Source organism: Sceloporus undulatus, chromosome 2 (assembly GCF_019175285.1).
Source record: "Sceloporus undulatus isolate JIND9_A2432 ecotype Alabama chromosome 2, SceUnd_v1.1, whole genome shotgun sequence".
Taxonomy (NCBI): domain Eukaryota; kingdom Metazoa; phylum Chordata; class Lepidosauria; order Squamata; family Phrynosomatidae; genus Sceloporus; species Sceloporus undulatus.
In genome coordinates, this window is record NC_056523.1 from 81,554,573 (window position 1) to 81,577,841 (window position 23,269).

Below are 23,269 nucleotides of genomic sequence, written 5' to 3' on the forward strand. Positions count from 1 at the left end.
GCAGCTTCAGAGATGATAAACAAATGTGTTTTAAAATAAATAAATTCTCACAAGTACCTTTCCCCAAGTCTGGCAGGAATAATGCAATACTAACTTACAGTTTGCTGCTCTTTGATGACATACAGCCCAAATCTGCTGGCTGAGGCAATTGCCTTACTTCTCCAAACATCGGGGCTACACCTACCACAGCATGTGCAGTAGAGGTATGCATCTGAATATAAATGCCTGCCTAGGATCTTCAGTTGGCCAGTGTTCCCGGGTTAATGTTTACTACAGATTTACATTCAGATATCTCGCCATCATATATTTGTCTGATATCTTGGATCTGGAGATGTATTTCACATGCATAACTAAGATATGTTTCCCATTCAAACCCTCCAAACCCATCTTTCCTCTAGTGCAGCACATGGCCATTTCCTGGCCATTGGAGAACAAAGGGAAAGGCAGAGAAGCATCCAATTATTTTCCTTTAGCTGGACTCATAGCAATGCCATTAAGCTCAGGGACCTTTTGTGGAACAACTGAGGGAGCTGTACATGTTTAACCTGAAGAAGACTGAGGTCTGGTCTGCAAGGACCAAATAAATTGGCCTCCCCCTGTCCTCTTGATGAGGAGTCTGGATGATGCAGGGCCCAGTCCCTGAGTCCACTCTGAACAGTCCTGACAATGTCCAGCTTGTTCAGTGCCAAACCCAGGATATATTCCTCTTAAACCGGTGTAAAATAAGTCCCTGTTTGATCTACAACTTCCCAGAGAATCTGGAGCCCTATGACCCATGCCGCATCATGGCTGTTTAAAATGCATCCTGCTGTGCCACCTGGCCCATTCAGTGCCAAGCTTGGCATATACTACTCTTAGTGTAAAATAACTCAACAGTGTTACCCCGGGATACGAATGCGCCGCCTTACGAAATTTCCGGGTTACGAAAAAATCCAATTGAAAAAAACTGTTCCGGGTTACGAAGGTTATTTCGGGTTACGAAAGAAATTTTGGTGCTTTTCGGCGCTTTTTCGCACTAAATCGCGGCTTTTCCCCATTAGCGCCTATGGGTTTTCGGCTTGCGAAAGCCTTTCGGGTTACAAAAGCGGCGGCGGAACGAATTATTTTCGTAACCCGGGTTAACACTGAATTTGCTCCAGATCTTCCCATAAGAATTGGAGCCCTCTATTCCAAAGCCGACTGGCTGTTTAAAATGCATCCTTTTGTGATGATTGGTGTGGTGGCAGCAGCAGCAGCTGTGAGTCGCTTGCTCTGAGGTCAGAATGCTGTGTCAGCCATGTAATCAAGTCTAGGCTCCTCATTTTGAGGAGTAAGTGACTTGCCACCATGGCTGTCACTTACTGGACTGGAGGGTCTGTCCATGGAGTATCCTGGCCAGTGTAGACAAGACCTGAAAAGTGACATGATAATTGTCTTTAACTATGTGAAGGGATATCCTATAGAAGGCAGAGCAAGCTTGTTTTCTGCTGCATCAGGGATTAGAACACAAACCAATGTCTTAAAATGACAAGAAATTTTGCCAAAAGATTAGGAAGAACTTTCTTTTACTGTAAGACTTGTTTGACAGTGGAATAGATGGCCACAGAGGATGGTAGACTCTTTCTTTGGAGGTCTTCGTGGTCCATTCCAGCTCTAAGATTCTATGGGGCTGTACATACAATTTCTTTGCCGGATTGGGGCCATGGTCCCGATCTAGCTTTTTGAGGGTGCAAAAAGGAGCTGCAAAAAGTGGATCCTTTTTGTGCCCTCAAAGGGATGCCATAGCTGCATTGCCGCGGCTATATGTCACTCCTTTGGCGTTGTGTTGTATGAATGCAGCACTGGAGGAATGCCATGACACCCCATGCCATGTGGAGTGGCATGGAGTGTCGGGCACCCTGGGAGCTGAGTCGGGCATGCATCCTGAGGACGCTGTGCCCTGACTCCACCCCCATACCAGACTTAATGGCTGGTGTGTACAGGGCATATGTTTGTATGACCTTTGGAGACTTCTGGGCAATCCAACAGGATGCCCATCACTGTGCAGCAAAGAAAAAGTGTTTTTGGGGGGAGGGCGGTGGGGGAGGGATTTAGTTGTTGTGTGATTGATACAGAATTCCAACCAATGCAGTGACCAAAAAGGTGAATTATGATGGTGTAAATTGGACTTATGCCATCATAACTCTCTAACAGGATGCTAACCACAGTCCTTCTTTTAGAAAGGATGATAATTGTTCTGCCTTACAGAGACACCTATATCACAAGGTTTTGATGTTATAAAAATGTACCACAACAAATAGTTTCTAAATATATTACTTTTCTTACAATTTAATACTGAAAGTATCTGGGCCTTCACGAACCCTGCTGTGCATCTCCCCCTCCTAACTGAATACGATTCATCATTCCCTGCAAAACTTAAAATAGCACCCCTGAGGGTGGACAAATCAAAATGGTTTTCCCCTCAACTTGGGAAGTGGCCCCAACTCTCTCAACTCCCACCTGCTGGGTAATAATAGAGGTTTTTTGTATTCTATGCACCTGAGCCAAATCTATGCAAATAGAGAGACACCAGCTGTCTCCCACCTTGCTTTCTGTGTGTCAGAAAGGAAATGAGGTTGTCTAGAATGCAAGGATCATCCTGGAAAAAACAATCTGTGCTAACTACAATTGCCAACAGAGTGAAACTGCATGGTAGAGGAGGGGGAGGATTACTACTTGTGTGACTCAAGGACTATGACATTTTCTCACCCCTCAATATTACCAGCAGGCTTCTGGTAAGTGAGCCTAGGGTGCAACTACATGTTTAAGAACAGCAGGGTGTAATAGACACTGGAGAAGTTATATATCAACACACAGGTAGATGTGCCAGTAGCAAGTATTCACAAGTACAGAGTTAGCCCATACCTCTGTTTCCAATTAAATGTTTATTTTTTTTATTTATTAGAGTATTTATACCCCGCCATTCACCCCTAAAACTCTCAGAGCGGCTTACAATTATTATTTTTTAATAAGACAGTTTCCTGCCCTCAGGCTTACAATCTAAAAAGACATGACCCAAAAGGAGAAGGGAATGGTGGTGAGAAGGGGATCAGGTCCAGCAGTTCCTCTCTCCCACTGAGGCCTGAACAAAGGCAGATGGACTGGAGAGAGGGCTCTTCTTCTTAGTCCAGGCCAGGCCCGATGGAGCTGCCAGCCAGGCCTCACTCTCCCTCTGATGCTGCAGATGGCAAAGGGAGGGCTCATCCACTTACTTTAGGCTAGGCCTGATAGAGGTGGCAGGTCTCTCTCTCCCTCTGATGACGTAGATGGCAAAGGGAGAGCTCATCCACTTACTCATCTGTTTGGGCTGAGATTTTGAGGCTGGACCAAAAGACTGAAATAGAAGGAATAGCAAAGTTAAGAAATGGTCTGAAGCAGAAAGACCAGTTATACAAAAGAAACTACTATTTTTCCAAAAGTTTTTTCACATCTCCTAGAAGGTGAAATGGTCTAGCAGCTGAGCAACATTGGTATTGATAAACCAATGTGGTAAAGTGTTTAAAGTGTTGGACTGGGAATTAAGAAATCCATGTTAGGTCGCCACCAAGCCATGAAACACATTGGCTGATGCTGCACCAATCACTATTACCCAGCCTGACCTCCTCCATGTGGTTTTTGTTGTGAGATTAAAGTGGGGAGGAAGAGAACCAGTTATATACACTTGAGTTCACTGGAGGAAAGGCAGTATATAGAGTGACCAAGCAAATAAAATAATCCAGAAGCAATGTCCTGCTTTGGGATTTGCTTCCTCAGTGCAACATAACAGGAAGCAGGAGGGTATTTCATGCTAGGTGCACAATAAAGTTTTTAAAGAGAGCTGAAACTAGTATGATAGAAGTACATTATCTTTTATATTTAGACAAACCTTTATTTAGTCTCACTGTAATCTTTTGCAATGATTTTAAAATAATACAAACCCCTGGAAAACCTGTTTGCTAGTGGTGAAAGTCAAATGAATGGACAAAGCATTGGTAACAATAATCTTCGTCTAGCTCAAACAGAGATAAAAGACTGTCAAAAACATCTTGGGTCTCACAATACAAAAAACATGCAGGGGTAGCTGTCTTGGCCATTAAACACATCCAAACAAAAATCCATCAGTGATACCTTAATTGACCAACTGAAATGCACAAGATACTAGTTGAAAGCTTTCAAAGCTCCATGGGCTTCTTTATCAGACAAGATGTTACAAATCAAACAGGAGGGGAAAAAACAATTGAAGATGTTAGACAGATGTCTGCATGTGGTTTCAGTCCTTAGTAAAGATGGTATGCTGGGGAGAATATCTTTTGCAGGCAGGCTTGTCCTCCGATGGTATGCTGGGAAGTATATCTTTTGCAGGCAGGCTCATCCTCCTTCTGGCCATGGGGCAATGGGGAGATTTTCAAAGTCCAAGAAATTTAAAGTCCATTTGCATCTGAACAGGGACCCCTCTTCCTAGTTTAGATGTGGATCTGCTGTATGTTAAATGAATTGCCCTCCCTACTATGAAGGCAACTCCACTCTCTAAAAGGCCCAATCATGTGCATGTAGTTGTGCATGTGCAAAGTGGATTTGTATCCAGTATGCTTTTGAAATTTTGAAATAAATATGAACAGTAAAACAGGTGTGTCCTTAAGGTGACACAAGACTGCTATTTTGCTACAATAGACTAACACCAGCTACCACCTTGGAAATTATGAAAAATATGCACATTTAAGAGCATGGGACAACTTGAACCATACCTTATATGTGTAAGAATTATGGCTAGTAATGTAGGCTCCCCAGAGATCTTGTGATATAGAACAATAAGTCAATATTTAAAAGGGTGCAGGAAAAGAGTTGGGTCACGCCAAACACAAATTCAGTCTGACTAGTGGATTACCCAGCCATAATAGTTCCAGATGCATTAGAGAGTTGTGTTCAGTAGTTCAATACACCAACTGCTAATGTATCTGAATAGTATATGCACCAGCATTTAATGGAAAAGTGTACAATCTCTTTTTACTGTTCTCAGTTTCTGACAATAATGTTTCAGGACATCCTTGGTTAAAAAAACCCTCCTCTACCATCTTAGAAAAGGTGAGTTCCTATTCCCCCTTGCTATTGTTTTTGTTCCGTGACTACCTTCTGCAAGAGCAATTACATAAAACAAATGTTCCTTTTGTTTTAAATGCCTTGTATAGTTTTGAGTTCAAGTAAATTCTTCCTCACTCAGTCCCTGCCAAAATGCATCATTATTGCATATACTGTACCTCTAATATTTCTTCCCCTAACTACCTCTGTAACAGAATAGTCTATTTTTTAGCCATTTCTCCTTTAAAACCTTTGGCTGCAGTCCCACACTGTCCTATATATACTTGTGCTCCACATAATTGTGTACAATTATGCTATAATTTTGATTTTTTCCCTCTGTGCTTTGAGGTTCTGCAATATTTTTGAGTGCCTTTGATTGGATGTATACATTCACTTGGATTCTTACTATGAGTGGAACTTTTGAGTACTTCTCTCCCTTCAACTGCCTCTGCGAAGCTGCTTTGGAGGGGCGGAGTGAAAATTAGGAGAATGGGAAGTGGTGTTGAGGCTGCAGGAGTGTAGGGCAATCTGCAGAAGTCATCATCCTTTCATTAGTGGCATTCCTATAGTTGGTATCACTTGCTGCAGGGTGGTAGTGGGCTGTCCCACCACCCTCCCCATGCCTTGCTTACCTGCCCCTCAGCTGGCCTGCCACTGCCTGGCAAGACTACTGCTGGGGATGAAGGTTTACTACAGGATCCAGACTCTCATTTGGGGAGCAGCTGCACCAGACCCCAAATGAAAGGCACTGCCCCCCTGAACAGTACCTGCTGCTTTTTGGGGTGGTAGTGGTGTTGTGGCCTCCAGAGGGCCTTCTGGGATCCTGAGCTTGGAGGAGCAGCCATGCTAGACCCCAACCAAAGGCACTGCTCCCCCTAGCAGCACCTGATGTTTGGAGGGGGGAGTGTTGTAGCCTGTAGAGGGCCATCTGGGGTCTTGCTGGGCAAGCAAGCAAGGGATGTAATGCCCTTTCTTGCTCACCCAGCAGCTGTGCCAGCTCCCTCCCCCAGGGTGTCACCTGGTGTGGTCTGCACCCCCTGCACCCCTCTAATGATGCTGCTGCCTTGCACCAGCAGGTGTCATCGTTGGATCAGAGTCCCTTTCATTCCCTGAAGGAGTCCTGAAGGAAAGATATCTCAGGATCCAGGCCATTGTACTCAAGCTGTGAACGTAGTCCAGAAATATAATGCGCCCCATCTAAGATCCAACAGGGCTGTTCTGCTAATGGAAATGTTCAGTTCATGCAACAGGGGTTGGGATACTTTTCCCCAAGTAGCCCTCCCTTGCGGCTTCAAAAGTCCTGAGCTTCTGATGATAAGAGCTGTTCAACAGTGGAATGGACCTCCTCTGAGGGTAGTGGATTCTCCTTCATTGGAGATATTTAGACACTGGATGGTCATCAGGTGTTCTTTATCTGACTGTTCCTGCATAGCTGGGATAGAATTCAATAGCAATATTAGTCTGGAATATCAGTATGCAAAGGAATCTTGTAACACTTTTGAGACTGAGTGAAAAAAGTTGTAGACGAAAGCTTATGCTACAACTTCTTTTGCTCATTTAGTCTCAAAGGTGCTACAAGATCCCTTTGCATAAGGCATAGCGGGGGTTGGACTGGAGGGCCCTTGGGTTTTCATCCAGCTGTATAACTCTATGATTCCTCCAGAGGTTTGGGGAGCCTTCTGAAACAGGTTTGCAGGTAGCATAAAGAGCTGTAGGGGATAAGGGAAGAAAATCTCATGGTGGCACTGCAGAACACTAATATGAAGTTGGATTAAATGAGACTTCACATAGAGACGGTCTGCATTTCAGTCTTTAGCATCTTCAGCAGCAAAACTGGCAAAGAAGCTTTAAGAACTGCTGTCTGCCAGACTGGAATGACAAATAGTCTGTCTCTCTAAAATGCAGCTCCATATATTCGAACTTCAAATCACTGATTTCATGGAAGATCTGGTGGCATTTTCACCTAATATTCTGTTTGCTTTTTTGGCTTACCTTACCATATTTCACTGTTCTGTTCTAGAACATTATTCTAGAATCACAATGATTTCAAGATTTTGCTTCTGAATGACATTGGCTAATGGTACTTTTTAGATTAAGGTTTATATATTGTAGCACCTTGTTCTCAGTCTTTGTACATACCCACCAATCTTGCCAGCTTGTTTCCCACTCTCACAGTATTTTGAAATCTCCATATAGACTGTTTTGGATTTCACAATGCTGTATCATTTGCACTCATTTTGTTACTTAACCATGCAATACCTATACTAAGGCCTCATTCCCACGACCTTTTAAACTGGATCCCAAATTGGTTTGAACTGGTTTAAATGACCATGGTTTGCGCTTAAACCGAATCACTGAAGCGATTCAGAGAGAGGGGCAACACGCTAGACCCATTTAACCTACATCTTTTTGACACTGATTTTTTCCACGTTTTTTGGGATAAATCAATTCTGCGCAAGTGTGAACCAGATGTGGCTCATAATCAATTGGATCAATTTGGATTGCAGTGTGATTTATTTGTAAGTGAGAATGTGACCCAGTTCAGTAATTAATAAAGTGAAAGAACCAGTCTAATACAGCCCAGCTGTTTATCTGTCTCCTTGGTGAGATATCTCACCATCACCTTACTCCCACCATACCATTTGGTCTCTTTTTATTTGGGGCATATATTCATATTTCTCTTTGTGCTTCCAATACAATGTTTTAAACACCACCAGAGCCTTCTTGCAGAGGTTTGCCTTATTAAAAGCTCTAATTCCTCATTCTTTCAGTTTACAATGGTGTATTTTCTCTCCCATCAAGATGCTGAATCTGACAATGTTATGATTGCTATTTACTAGTTGCTCAGCTATATTTATTTATCGATCTAATCTCTGTGCTTCACATAGGACTATATCAAGGACTGATGTTCCTTCCATGTGTCTTGGAACTAAGAGTTCTAGGAAGCCATCTTTTACAATTTCAGGACGTTTTCTTTCTTCCGCATAACCTGCTCAATCAATACGAGGAGGACATTTGAACTCACCTTCATTATGATTGTGCTAGGTGGAAAATATCATTATGCTGGAGCTTTTCCTACCCTGGATATATCTGCAAGATGATTACAAGCTTGTGGGGATATTTTCTGATTTGAGGTCAATCTGAAGTTGCTTTCTGCTGATTCGGATCATTGGCCCATCGAGTGCAGTGGAATCTGATTAACAGCAATGCTGCAAGGTCTGCACCAAGGGTCTTTTCTGTGATTTTAGCTCTTTTTTTAGGTGGAAAGGCAAGGATTGAATGTGAGGTCTTCTGCCTGTAAGATAACTAACTGTCCATGGTTCCCATCTCTGGCCCTTTCTGAAATTTGAAAGTGACTTTGATACTGAAAGTGGGGTGTCCTAGGATCAAACAGTAACTCATGAATTGCACCTCCACAAAATGTGGGAAAGCCCAACAAAACTTGAGAACACCAACAGCTATTACTCTGAGTAGGCTTTCTTCCTAACTGGGCATGGAAGTGCGTGTGGTGAGTGTACACTACGGGGTGTGGAGAGTGCAGGCTGCACTGGGTGATACCCTAAGGATAGGGATGCCATAACCCTGTTGTGCCCGTGCTTGTAACGGTTTTTGCAGTTTGGCACGGTCCGGTTCACTCTAAATCCTGGGTTTGGGCCCGGCTGGCAGCCATCGCGCCTAAAGGGAACACTCGTCCCCTTGAGGCTGGCTGGCCAATGGCACAACAGCTGGAGCGGAGCTGTTTCCAGCCCCACTCTGCCATTGGCCAGCCTCAAGGAGGAGGTAGACCCTTGGAGGAGGAGGAGGAGTGAGACTCTGGGCCAGCCAGGGGGAGGGAAAAGCGCCCTTTCTTAGTGCATGGCGAGGAGAAGGAGGAGGGGGAAACAGGAGGAGGAGGAGGTGGGTGCCCATTTTCAAAGGTTTTTCCCCCCCAAAGAGCACTTTCTGTGTACAGTAGAGTCTCGGTGAAGAAGCATGGGACGTCGGATTGGGGACAAAAGTCCCTCGCCTTGCCTCCCCCTTCCCTCCTTCCCTCCCTAGTTCCCTACTTACCTTCCCTGCTTCGGTCAGGCTTCTCCCTTTGTCCTGAGGAAAATGAAGCCTCTGAGGAGAGGCCGGGGGCTGTCCTCCACAGCCGCCAAGTCCTCGCTCCTTTCCCTTCTCTTCAAAGGGCTCCAAAAAGAGCCCTTTGCAGGAAAGGGGAGGTCCGGGAAGAGCAGGACCGGGCTAGTGCCCAGGTCTCTCCTCTCCTTTCCTGCCTTCCTTTGGGGGAAAGGGGAGGTCTGGGAAGAGGAGAGTGGCCTCGGAGGACAGGCCTGGGCCGAGCACACAAGTCTCTCAGGAGCCTGCGTCCTCGGTCTAGGCTTGTCCTCCGCTGCCCAGGCTTCTCCTTTCTGGGGATTTCCTTTCCCCCCCAGGGGTGGGGGGGGGGGGGGGGGGGGGAGAGGAAAATGGGGGGGGAGAGGCTTGGATCTGCTTTTAAAAAAAAGTGTCCTACATTTGAAAATGTTGTCCTACATTTGTCCCGGTTCGGAGGTCCTGATTTATGGCAACCCTACCTAAGGAAGGGGTGACACTATTGCTTCTTGGAAGACACATCAGCTTTTTGAAAGATATGGGCTGTGTCATTCACCTGCTTCCCTTTAAAATTCTGGAGCTCAGCAAAAGAGATGGCATGAGTGGGGCGAGACTCAATGGGTGAAGAAAGGAGAGGTTTCAGGGTTTTAATTTAAATTTTTTAAAATTTAAAATTTTTATATTTTATTTTTTTGTATTACGTATTTTTAAATTTCATTTAAAAACATCACATCTTACCAAATTTGTACTGTAATGACATGAAATTGTGTACATGTACATACATCTAAACTGTACATATAACATTGCAATTTAAAGGTATAATTTTAATTTTGCTAGTTATTTATATCACAACTCTTGCCATTACATTCAATGATATACGGGAATTACAGTTTATGAGTAACATTAGTACCAAAAACACTATTAAGGATTCTGTATGGGTGTGGTATGGGAGAAGGCCAATCTGACACCATGAGCTACTGCACTGGGTGACACCAACCCTACTGACGGCACTGATTGCCTTAGCTTCTCAAATTATTGTTAGGTATGGTATGTAGGTAAGTACTGTGGGTTTAAATCTAGACAGATGGGGGGGGGGGAGGTTCATTGACCATGATGGCATCAAGGGATCTGCCTCAGCTAGACTGTTTTCTAAAGGAATTGTCCATGTTCTATCAATGTAGTTAGGTTCACACTGAATTTCTTTTGAAATGGCAGAAATGTTGTAAGTCTCTTAATAGAATTCAACCTGCACTACCTGTCATCTCATTAAAATGTATTATTACTCCCAAGAAAACAATATATAAAAGGATGTGGAGACAGAATCCACAGTACTTGACTATCAAGCTTGCCATGTGTTATCTGTTCTTCCATCCCCCCCACCTTTTCTACTCCTGTCTTTGTTTATTCTCCCAGGTATACCAGACAAGATTTTTTCCATCTGGTTGGGGTTCTTATTGTTTGCTTGGACTTTTCGACAGCAGCAAGTAATTCCCAGAATTGAACGATTGTGAGTGATTTGGCCAAGAGTTTTGTGTAATTGCATGCATCTCCACTAGATTTTTTTAAAATGTAAAAGCTACGGTTTATGGTTGTGACAGATAATCAAACCATTGCCAACCAGAGAAAGAAAATTATCCTGCCAATAGCTGGTAGTAGTTCTCTTGACACAGTCCAATGCAGTATAAACACAGGGTTCAGTTGTAATTCCGCTGCAATTAAAAGACAAAGAGAGTCAGCTGTAAAATTGCATTAGTTCAGAAGCCATCACGTAAACTGTTACTTCTTTGTTGCCTCTTAACTTTATGATGAACAACTTTCCACAAGCTGACTACAACATCTTGTTTAACAGTCAAATTATATACCCATAGAAATTTATGGATGGAAGATGGACAACAATTTTTAAGAGAGCTGAAAGCGGTTTCAGAGAAAACGTTAGTTCTCATGGCATATGTACATACTGTATTTGTTGTCAGCTGAGTTCATTACGTATTACATAAGCATTAAACAGTGATAAATAAATTGATATATAATATGTCTGTTCTGCTTTCAAACATTAATAGAAAAAGCATATGTCCTCTGGGTTTAGATAAGCCCTCCCTTTTGCATCAGAATTAGAGTTAGCAGCATGGATTTAAGCCTTTTGCCTGTTAAGGAAAAGCAGTATTTTCCAGTGCAGGGTAACTATTATATTTATTCATACATATTACTCATGTTTCCTTTAAACCTGGATATACTGCAAAGGTCAGAGTTTGGAAAAGTTATCTTTTGGATTACAAGATCCAGAAATGCGCATCTGTTACAGGCTCTATTGTCATACTAGTTGGGGTCCAAAGAGTAACTTTTATATAAATGTATACAAATTACACATTTTAAAGGTTGCAGATTTCTCCTCAGCCTACAAATCCACAAAATAGGAGGAATGTATCCCATCCTTGACAGAGTTGGTGATAAACTATATCCTTGTAATCAGTTGTTAGCTGCATCTCCCAGCCAAGCAAGTGAGAGCAGTTTTCCAGCATATACATCTGACTGCAGAATTGAGTGGCCAATCCTGCTGCCCACACACTCCAGAATAAGAGCCATGCTGGATCAGACCAAGGTCCTATCAAATCCAACATTCTGTTCACCCACTTGCCCACCAGTTGTTTTGGGAAGCCCACCAGCAGAACATGAGTGCAATGTCACCCTCACATTCCCCCCAAAAACTGATAAGCAGAGCTGTGCTGCCTCTGAGACTAGTACTGCCATCCTGAGCTGACCAGTAGCCACTGATGAACTTAACCTCCATGAACTTTTGTAATGCTGTTTTAATGATATATAAGTTTTAATGATATATAAGGTGGTAATGGACTGGATGAGGAAAAAAAATAGACTTTAATGAATCTGGTAAGACAGAGGTACTCACTATAGGAACCCAAATCTGGGTTTGGAGGTGGCCAAACTGGTCCTGGAGGGGTCAAATTCCCCTAAAGGATGTGTCACAGTTTGGGGGGGTGCTCCTGGACAGGTCACTGCAGTTATCACGGGACATAGCCAAGGGGAGGTTTTGGGGTCCGGACCCCCCCCTTCTGTTAGATAAAATGAATGGTGTGTGTGCCGCGCCACTGCACCCAGGCCCCATTATAATTGTGGAACACTTGTCTGGACCCCCCCTTCCCCAAATCCTGGCTATGTCCCTGGTTATCATCACGATAGATGTGGCGACCAGGAGTGCTTGCTATCAGCTTTGGCTGATATGCCAGCTGCGACTCTACCTGGAGCTGGGGCCCCTAGAAATTGGTGTAGTACACACGGGGGGGGGGGTTTTTTTCCCATCTCCTGTTTGATTCTGCCAATGATCTTACCATGGGCCCCGCTTACACTTTTCTTTTGTTGTACCATGTTTCTGGTAACCGCTTTTCCTGCTTTTGGTACAAAATATGGCAGCTAGATTGGTTGCTGGCAAATCTAGATTCTATCATATAACACTTATTTTAAAATCCCTCCACTGGCTACCAATTAACTTCTGGGTGCAGTACAAGGTGTTGGTTACCACTAAATGGCTTGTGCGCAGTTTACTTGTGGGAAAACCTCTCTCCATATAATCCATTCCACACTCTCAGATCCCTTGGGAAGAATCTACTGCAGCCACAGAAGACCAGGCTGGCTGCCGTTTCCCAGAGGACCTTCTCATCAGTCGCTCCAAAAGTGTGGAATGACCTGCCGGAGGAGATCTATCATATTACTACCCTTGACGCCTTCAAGGGATAGCTCCATCTGCCCCAAGTTGTCTGAGTCCTATTCTGCTTGCTTTGAAATTGTTTTAACTATTTTATTATTTTAACTTTGTGATTGATTGTTATTTTATGTAATGAGAATGGGTTGTGGGGTTCTGTTATGTTGTTTGTACTATGTATTTTATTCTTACTGTAACCCTCCTCGATCTGCAGGGAAAGGCGGGATATATTAATAATAATAATAATAATAATAATAATAAGCTGGTAGCAGTGGTGCCATTAGGGTTGGTGTCACCTGGTTCAGTGCCCCCTTTCTCCCTCTCCCTGGCCTTGCTCACCTGTTCTCCAGCTGGCTCACTGCCCACCCCCTAGTGATACCCAGAAGGGGTGCTGGGGCATGGGAAGCCAGGCAAGTGAGGCAGTGAAGGGAAGGCACAGACAGAAGGTGAGCTTCTTGGTCTCCCTCAGAGGCTTGCATGCGTTCACTGCCCTTGCCCTCCTCCCCACTGTCCTGGCTCCCTTCACCAAGGGAGACTAGGCAGTTGGGAGGTTGGTGGTGGCAGGCAACCTCCACTGCATGGCAATAGCAAGCAATATCATTTGCATTTCTATACTGCCTAATAGTGAAATCAGCACTCTCTAAGTGGTTTACAGTCTGTAAGCCAATTGCCCCACAAACGCTGGGTATCCATTTTACTGACCTACGAAAGGATGGATTGCTGAGTCAACCTTGGAGCCCTGGGACTGAACTCACATTGTGGCTGCAGTACTGACATTTAACTACTGCGCAACCAAGGCAGCAGAGCTATATATACACTCACAGTGGGCAGAGAACAAGACCAGGTGTCACCCCACTCTGGGGTGTCATCTGGTGTGGGTCGCATCTCCCACACTTCTATTGACACCATTGGCTGGTAGCCACCACCACATCTTGTAGCAGTGAATTCCACAGTTTAATTATGTCAAGTATTCCTTTTATCTGGATTTAGTCTTCCTTTATTCGGTTGTAGTGAAAAGGGAGTGAGAAGCTTATCTTCATCAGCTTCATCTACTTTCTGTACAAAATGGCTAACTTTATCCATCTCTGTCTTCCCCAAAACATATTTTCTTCCTAGCTTAGCAGCCCAGATCATTGTAACCTTTCCTCATAGATATGTTGATCCACACTCATAATAATTTTGGTCGCCCTTTTCTGAACCTTTGCAGGCCCTTTATCTGGTTTCATAATTATACATAGTATTCTAGATATGTGTTCTCCATGGGTTTGTATAAGGGCAGTATGATATTGTCAGCTTTATTTTAAATTCCTTCTCTATGTGCAGCATGGAATTTGCCTTTGTTTACAGCTCATATACACTAGGTTGAAATTTTAATTGAATTATCCATGACAATCCCAAGATATCTTTTTTTGGCCAATTGCAGTCATCTCAGATTCCATCAGTGTGTATGTGTAGTTAGATTTTTTTGTTTTGTTTTAATATGTATCATTTTATACTTAATTACACTGAATGTCATTTGTCATGTTACTGCCTATTCCTCCAATATGTAGAAATCCCTTTGGAAATCACAATCTTTTTTTTATTGTCATCACCATAAGTAATTTTGTGTCAATTGATGCAACCTAATAATTGTGGAATTATAATTGTGGATATCCCTTTACTCTGATGTCACCTTGTCATCTTCAAACATTTCTTTCAATTTCTCGAGGAGCCTATAGGCACAACCTTGATGTGTGACTCTGCTTTTATTCACTCTGCACAACTGTAGTACTTTGATACCACCTTAGTCACCTTGACTACCTCCTATGGAGTACTGAGATTTGTAGTTTGGTGAGGCACTAGTACTCTCTAGTGGAGAATTCTAAATATCTCATGAAACTATAAATCCCAGGATTCTGGAGGATGCAGCCATGGAAGTTAATCACATGGAATCGATGTGAAATAATTACTGGTATGTAGAGAGATGAGAGTTAGCATATTATAGCAGCTATTCTTTTGTTTTCTTCCATATCTCCCTTTCTTTTCTCTTCTTGTCCCTCATGGATATTCATTTAATAAATACTTTCTCTAAATCTGAACAATTAGTTTACTGCATGTGTTGGGTATTTTGTTAAAAAAAACTTTTTGGTGGTGGTATGTACCTTCAAGTCATTTCTAAATTATGGTGACCCTGTGGTAAACCTATCATGGTTTTTTTTAATTTTATTTTTTTGGCAACTGTCTTCATAGGGGGTTTGCTGTTGGCATCCTCTGACACTGGGAGAGTGTGACTTATCCAAGGTCACCAGTGGGGTTCCATGACCAAGTGGGGATATGAACCCTGGTCTCCAGAGTCACATTCCGATGCTCAATCAGCTACACCATACTGGCTGTCAATTATTCAGGTCTAAAAAAGATATGTCTTTCTCCTTACATGCCAGTTGTAAGCCTTACTTGGATAGATGCCCATTGAGATAAAAGGTAGAAGAAATGCAGCTACCTGTTTACAGCAAGGGCAGGTATGTGACCAGGAGTTACCAATTTCTCATGTGATGAGTAGCTCATATAGCCTTGGTTGTCTCATAAAATCATATTGCTGGAATGGGCCTCATGGCCATCAAGTCTAACTTCCTGTTCAAGCAGGATCTCCAACTGAAGATGTCCAAAAAATGAGATTTCACCTTTTCTCTAGGTTCCATGGGATCCATTGCTGAACTGCTTTACTGTCAAGTAGTTCCTTCTAACGTTTACTCAGAATCTACTCTTCTGTAACTTTAAACCATTGGGCTTGGTCCTACCCTCTGGGATAGCAGAGAACAGGCCTGCCCCCACATCTCTGTGACAGCCCTTGAGGTATTTACAGAGTACAATAAAGTTAGCCTTCTCTTCACCAAGTTGAGCAAGCCTAGCTCCTTCAACCTTTCCTCACACGTTTTGTTCTCCATACCTCTTATGATCCTTCTTGCCTATCTCTGAAGCTGTTGCAACTTGTCTATATCCTTCTTAAAATGAGGTGTTCAGAAATGGCAATAGCAATAGCACTAGCAATTACATTTTTATACTGCTTTACAGTGCTAATCACTTTCTAAAAAGTTTACAATGTTTAAGCCAATTGTCTCCAACAAGCTGGGTGCTCATTTTATCAACCTACAAAAGGATAGAAGGCTGAGTCAACCCGGAACCCTGCAGGATTGAAATCAGAACATTTTGGCGGCAGTACCTGCACTTAACCACTATGCCACCAGGGCCCTGAACACAATACCCTACATGAATTACTGGAAGCAGCTCCATTCTCTCTGCAAAACCAAGACCAAGAGCAGATTGTGGCACAGACCATGAACTGTTAATATGAAAAATAAGAGTAAAGGTAAAGAAAAACACCAAATTAATAATTGTGCCAAAAAAACAACCTGAAGAACATCCCTGTAGGATTTAAAGATAATGTAAAAAACAGATTTGCACTGTTAAGATTAATTGACCAGGAACCAGAAGAAATCTGGAGTGAAGCCAATGACATTATCAGGGAGGAATGCCAAAAGACACTATCTCCAGCCAAAAAAGAAAGAAAGCCTCACTGGAAGACAGATGAAACTCTTTAAGCAGTTTAGGACAAACAAGAAGGAAAAGTAAAAGGTGACAGAAATAGATTAGAACCCTGAATGCATCTGTTTGGTGACTTTTGCACCGGGACAAACAGAACTATTATAGCAATCAATCTAGAGAAATAAAAGGTGATAACAAAAAAGATTTTAAGAAGAGATCTCTTTCACAAGATCCAAGCAATCAAGAGAAATTTAAACCAAGAGTAAGGATGCTTTATGACCAGCGGGGAAGACACTGCATGGTCAAGAAGAAATGAAAAGCTAATGGAAACAATGCATCAAAGAACTATATAAAAGAGGTGAAAGAATGACAGAGTCATCCAAGGAAGAAATAAACCCACAATTTTAGCAAGTGCAATGGAAGCTCCACTTAGAGCATTTGGGAGAAATAAATCACCAGGAACAGATGACATACCAATAGAACTATTTCAAGCAATAGAGAAAGAATCCACTCGATTTTTTATTAAAATCTATCAACAAATTTGGAAAAGAAAAGAATTAGATTAGAAATGCTCAATATATATACCGGTTCCCAAGAAAGAAGATACCCCTGGACAATTGCATTAACCTTCCAAGCAAGCAAAATAAAGGTCAGAATTCTACAACAAAACCTTTTATCATATATGGAGTGAAAAATGCCAGGAGTCCAAGCTTGGTTCAGAAGAGGAAGAGGCACTAGGAATCATATTGCAAACACGTGTTGGAGATAATAAAGTACACATAAGAATTTCAGAAGAAATTCAGCCTGTGCTTTATAGATTATAGTACAGCCTTTGACTAGAACTTGAAAAGCTATGAATTGCTCTTATAGAACTGGGTGTGCTACAGCATTTGATTATCCTAATATGTAACCTGTATTCAGGGCAAGAGGCTATTATTAGGACAGAATATGTAGAAACAGAATGGTTTCCAGCCAGCAAGGGGATCAGGCAAGGCTACATTTTATCACTCCGTTTTTTAAACTTATACATATCAAATGCAAAGATGGATTAGCCTTGGAAGAAGGGGGTTCTTTAAAGAAGTGTGAGAAACTGGTTTGCACTATTCAGCCTAGTTCACCAGGAACCAGGAGAAATATGGATAGAAGTCAGTAATTTAAAAAAAAAATTTTTTTTAAGATTATGACAATACACAGAGGAGCTATACAAAAATGAAATGACACATGGGAAGAAGAAACTTATGTAGATGAAGCCCAAATTTTGAAAAGCGAAGTAAAATCCAGTAGTTGGGAAGCAAAAATCACCAGGAACAAATAACATTTCAATAGGACTACTGCAATCCACAGAGAAAGATTCAAGTACAGTTCTAACTAAAATCTGCTAATAAACATAGAAAACAAAGCAGTGGCCCACAGATTGGAAGAAATCAATATGCATCCTTATACACACACACAGACAAAAAAGACACACAAAGCATTGTAGCAACTACAGAACCATTGCACTAATTTTTCAGGCAAACAAAGTTATGCTCAAAATTCTGCAGCAAAGATTCTTACTATATATGGATCAAGAAATCTGAGAGGTGCAAACTGGATTCAGGAAAGGCAGAGGTACTAGGGATCAGATTGCAAACATACAATAAGTAATGGGGTACACCAAGAAATTCAAGAAGAAGATCTTCATGTATTTTATTGAGTACAGCAAAGCCTTTGACGATATAGATCACTAAAACCTATGACTTCCTCTTAGAGGAATGGAAGTGCCACAACATTTATTTATTTGTTTGTTTATTTGTTGTTTTTATACCCCACTCTTCCAAAATTTTCTCAGAGCAGCTTACTAATTGTTACAAACTTACTTGTGTTCAGGCTTAAAGTCTAAAAAGACATGACACAAAAGGAGGAGAGAATGGCAGTGGGAAAGGGGATCAGGTCCATCAGATACTGCCAGCTCTTTTCTCTCTACAAGGTCAGGGCAATGGCAGTTGGAATGGAGGGAGGGCCCTTCATCTGTCTCTGGGGCTAGCATGATGGAGTGGTGTCTGTTTCTTCTGTTATCTGGTCATCCTGATGTGTAACCTGTACTCAGGACAAGAGGCTGCTGTCAAACAGATTATGGAGAATCAGGATGGTTCCCAATTGGCAATGGGTCAGGCAAGTTGCATGCTATCACTCTATCTATTCAATCTGTAAGCAAAAAATGTCATACACACAGCAGGATTAGACTCAGAGGCAGAAGGAGTAAAGACTGGGGGAAGGAACATTAGCAACCTAAGATATGCAAATCACACAATACTACTAGCAGAAATCAACAGGTACCTAGAACACTTACTGAAGAAGGTTAAGGAGAAAAGTGCCAAAGTAGTCTTAATGCTGAACATTAAGAAAACAAAAATAATGACTCCAGAAGATCTACGAGAATTCATCCTAAACAATGAGAAAACTGAAACAGTCAAAGAGTTTCAATACTTGAATCAAATATTGACCAAGATGGAGATTGCAGTCAAAAAACCAGAAGGATTAGGAAGGGCAGTTTTGAAAGAACTAGACAAAATCCTAAAGTGCAGAGATATAACTCTGTACACTAAAGTGAGGATAGTTCAAGCCATTGTATTCTCCATCACTTTGTATGGATGTTAGAGCCAGACAGTGAAGAAAGCTGAAAGAAAGAAAAACAACTCATTTGAGATATGGTGCTGGAGAAGAGTGCTGAGAATACCGTGGATGATCAAAAAGACAAACAAATGGATTCTAGAACAGTTCAAGCCTGAACTCTCACTGGAAACTAGGATGACTAAACTGTTGTACTTTGGCCATACCATGAGAAGACATGACTCACTAGAAAAGACAATAATGCTTGGGAAAGTGGGAGGCCTTAGGAAAAAAGGAAGACTGCATTCTAGATCAGTAGACTCCATCAAGGAAGCCACTGCCCTAATGCTGCAAGACCTTCCAGGGTATGGCCACATAGCCTGAAAAACCCACAAAAAACTGTGCAAGGCTGGTGATAATGAGCGACTAGGACGTCTTTTATTCATAGGGTTAAAGGTGACTTGATGGCAGTTAACAACAACAACACCTTGTGCCACAAGTCTTTTCAAGAACTTTAGGGAGGAGTGAAGTAATAGGTGGTACATATAGAAACTCATCACTGCAACTTTCTTTTATTTCATCTTTTCTAATAATTGGCCAGTTATGATAGAAAATGCCTAATAACAGGCTTTAATGAGCCAGATCACCATGCAATAGTGTGACTGGATAATTCTGCCTAGCTATGCACTATCTATGTCCTAGGGTGCGCATAACAGTGTGATTCTATCTAGCTGTGTTTTGCATTTGCTGCTAATTGCCGCATGTTGGTAGAGCAGGGGATAATTGCAGCTACCTTGTGTTTCATTGAGGTGTGAAGCTTTGCTCTCCTGCTGGGTGCAAGTTACAAGGATCAGATAAAGGCTGACACCAATGGCCCTCCATGAAAATGTTCAGAGCTAGAATCAAGCACTGTATATTTATAGAATATATATGCCATATATATCACAGGAGGGATATACATGTGCCCCCCTTGATGTATTTCAAATTGTTCCCAGGTGCGTTTGCCACTGCTGTTATAGCTTGCTCTTGTTGTTGTTCTTCTTTTGTGCCTTCAAATAATTTCTGACTTGAAGCCAATTCTGATCCTAAAGCCAATCTCAAGGTCACCCATTGGATTTCCGTAGCCCAGTGGGGAATCAAATTCTGATCTCCAGAGTCATAGTCCAATGCTCAAACTACTACAACACACTTGCTGCTACAGTTACCATTAAAAATTGTACTTTTCCCTTAAAATGAGGTATCTGTTTTTATGCATACTTATAGGTGGAATCATACACTCAAAAAAAAAAAAAAAAAAACAACCCCTCAGCAGAAGCATGGTTTTAGTTATATACACATGTATCTTGTTTTAAGAGGAAACACATAGGGTTTCTTGTTGCCTGTGCCACATTTGCAGATTTGGTGGTGGCAGAAGCAGCAGCAGCAGAGTGTTGGGATGCACATCCCTGTGGTTTAGGGTGTGCCAGTTTGGACCTCCAACTCCGAGAAGTTGCCCACCTCAGATTTATCAGTACCAAAGAGACCCACAGATTCCTTATGGATTACTTGTAAATTTAGCTTAGAAAATTCTATTACTCTGAAATCACAAAACAAAAATAAGAGCACCTCTACTGATTCAGAGTAAAGGCTTATTGTGTTCAGCATCATATTCTCCATAGTGGCCAAGCAGAAGACCACAAGAGTCCACTTGAGGGCAACAACCCACTCCCACAGTTCCCACAATATTTCAGAGGCATAGTCACTCTGACTCTTCAGCTAACCTGTTGTCATCATGGCTAGAAGACACTGTCAAATCATATCCTCCACAAATTTGTCTCATGCATCCTTTTCATGTTTGTAGCCATCACTGCATCTTGTTATTATGTGCCTTCAGCTTAGATAATTTAGGGCAACCCTATCCTGTTTACATGGCACATTTCCTGCAGAGGGGATTTGTTCTTCCTCTTAGGATGAGAAAATATGATTTGCCCAAGGTCACCCAGTGGATTTCTGTGGACAAGTGGGGATTCCAAGCCTGGTACTCCAGAGTCCTTAGTCAACATTCAAACCACTATACTATGCTGACACTCATAAACTCACTACATACTGAATTTCATAGTTTAATTATGTGCCGTGTGAAGAAGTGCTTTATTTTATCTATCCTAAATATCCAACCATTTAGCTTAATTGGATGCCCTCGGGTTCTAGTTTTATGAAAAAAACTCCCTGTTCACTTTCTCCACAAATATATCATTTATTACCTCTTCATCATGTTCCCCTCATTTGCTTTTTTTTTTTCTAAATTAAACACTCAAACACTGAACCTTTGCTACAGCCTGGTTATGACTGTTTCCATTATCTATATTGTTTCCATTTCTGCAACTTCTATTCTGACTAAAATTATTTAATTAAAAAGTATTTCAAATGTGATCACACCATTTATTTCTATAGCAGCATTAAAATATTGGTAGGTTTACTTTCAGTCCTTGCCCCAATTATCCCTAATAAAGAATTTGTTTATCCTCCATAGTTGATGTTTTGATTGAGTTGTCTACCACAATCACAAGACCCTTTTCTTGGTCAGTCATTCCCAGCTCAAATCCACAAATATGGTATTTTCTATTGCTCCTGTCAAGCGTTTGACTCTTACCTCCTAGGGGCTGGGACATAGCTACGTTGGTCTGTTGCAAAAAAACAACAGGGTCTAGGTGAGTCTCAGAGTTCTGAGATAAGGCTCAGTTACTCAGTGGCACCTGTCAAACTGTCCAAAATGGCCACCTGCATCTTTAGGGGGTATGACCAGGAAAAATATAGACAGATGCTTTATATCAACCATTAGTCTGTCTAATTTAGTTCTGTCTGTACTGAGGATAGGGAATCATTGGCCCTCCAGATGTTTTGGGGCTTCAAATCCTGGAGTGCGTCTACACTTGCTGTTTAATCCAGGGCCAGTCTGGAGTATTATTATTATTATTATTATTATTATTATTATTATTATTATTATTAACCTTTATTTATAAAGCGCTGTAAATTTACACAGTGCTGTACATACAATCTTTTAGTTAGACGGTTCCCTGCTCTCAGGCTTACAATCTAAAAAGACACAACACAAAAGGAGAAGGGAATGGTGGTGGGGAAGGGGATCAGGTCCAGCAGTTTTTCTCCACCTCAGACCTGAACTGGCCCCGGGACTGACCATGATAGCATCTGACCATAATGTGATGCCACGTCTCTGTGCACATGGGCCAGTTGAGCTGACCCCACATTGGACTTGTTGGCTGGTCCTTCTCAGTGTTCCAGTTGCCACCATTACAGCTTCACTGGCCAAGCAGCTTCCTGCAAGAGACTGCCTGGCATGCCATCACTTGGGATATCAGAATGGGGCAAGGAAGGAGGCTGGTTTGTTCTCTCCTTGTTGATCACATGGGTGCCCTGTTCTGACATCAGGAGAAGTGCTGGTACGCTGGGCAGACTTTACATGAAGCTCCTGCCCATATGGAAATGGTGGTGGTGGTATCTCCAAAAAACAGGTTTACCCTGAACTGCTTAGCATAGGACAAGGGAAAGGCACAAGTCTTGGCATGTGGACAACAACTGGGACAAATTGAGCTCAGTCCAGCTGTCCACATGTCAAAAACCCAAGGTCACTCCAGTGTTTCTGGGAAACACCAGGCTTTTCCCTGACTTTGCTTAGTTCAAAGCAAAGTTGTTTTAACAGCCAAAAACCATAGTACCTCACCAGAAGTAGCCTTATGTTATGAGGGCTGCCAAAACTGGCTTTGCTGTGGTCTCATCCCCTCAGTGTAGACAATCACCCAGAAGCCCATAGCAAGTGGTAAAAATTTATGGGAACTGTAATCCATAACATCTGGAAAACTAAAGAATATCTCCCCTGGTCTACACTGATAGTGATTTTCTGGTGTTTCAGAAAGGATTGTTCCCAGCCCCGTCTGGAGATACTAGGGACTTGGGATATTTGCATACAAAATCTTTTCTAAATTCTTTATTAAATTCTTGTTTTGTTATAGTCATCTCCAGTGTCAGAGGCCCAGCTCTGATGAACTCCCAGCAGAATGCCTCCCAGCAAGACTCTCTTCTGCAAGGCCAGCACTATGAGACAAGGGTAAGTGTACTTCTCTCTAGCTAGTTGAGACCTATGGGTCCTGGCTGCATGTTCAAGTGATAAAACCATGAACTTGCTTGGGCAGGGGTGGTTCTGCCCTGCCCCACCTTTTCTCAGATAGCCATAAGATTTGCTACTGCCCAGGATCTAGACGAGGGTGGGCAACTATGATTCCACAGATGGTTCTGAACCAC

General features: G+C 42.2%; 1 protein-coding gene across 2 annotated transcripts in view; it reads left to right on the top strand.

The window, feature by feature from the left end:
- Positions 1-23,269, top strand: part of HK3 (hexokinase 3) — a 78,392-nt gene that overhangs the window by 30,125 nt on the left and 24,998 nt on the right. Inside the window, exons 2-3 of one of the 2 annotated variants that reach the window (XM_042455211.1) lie at positions 10,561-10,654; positions 22,981-23,075. In XM_042455211.1, coding sequence (XP_042311145.1) covers positions 23,010-23,075 — 66 coding nt within the window. In that variant the 5' untranslated portion in view covers positions 10,561-10,654; positions 22,981-23,009. The remainder of the gene's footprint in view (positions 1-10,560; positions 10,655-22,980; positions 23,076-23,269) is intronic. The other variant, XM_042455213.1, reaches the window with a different exon arrangement.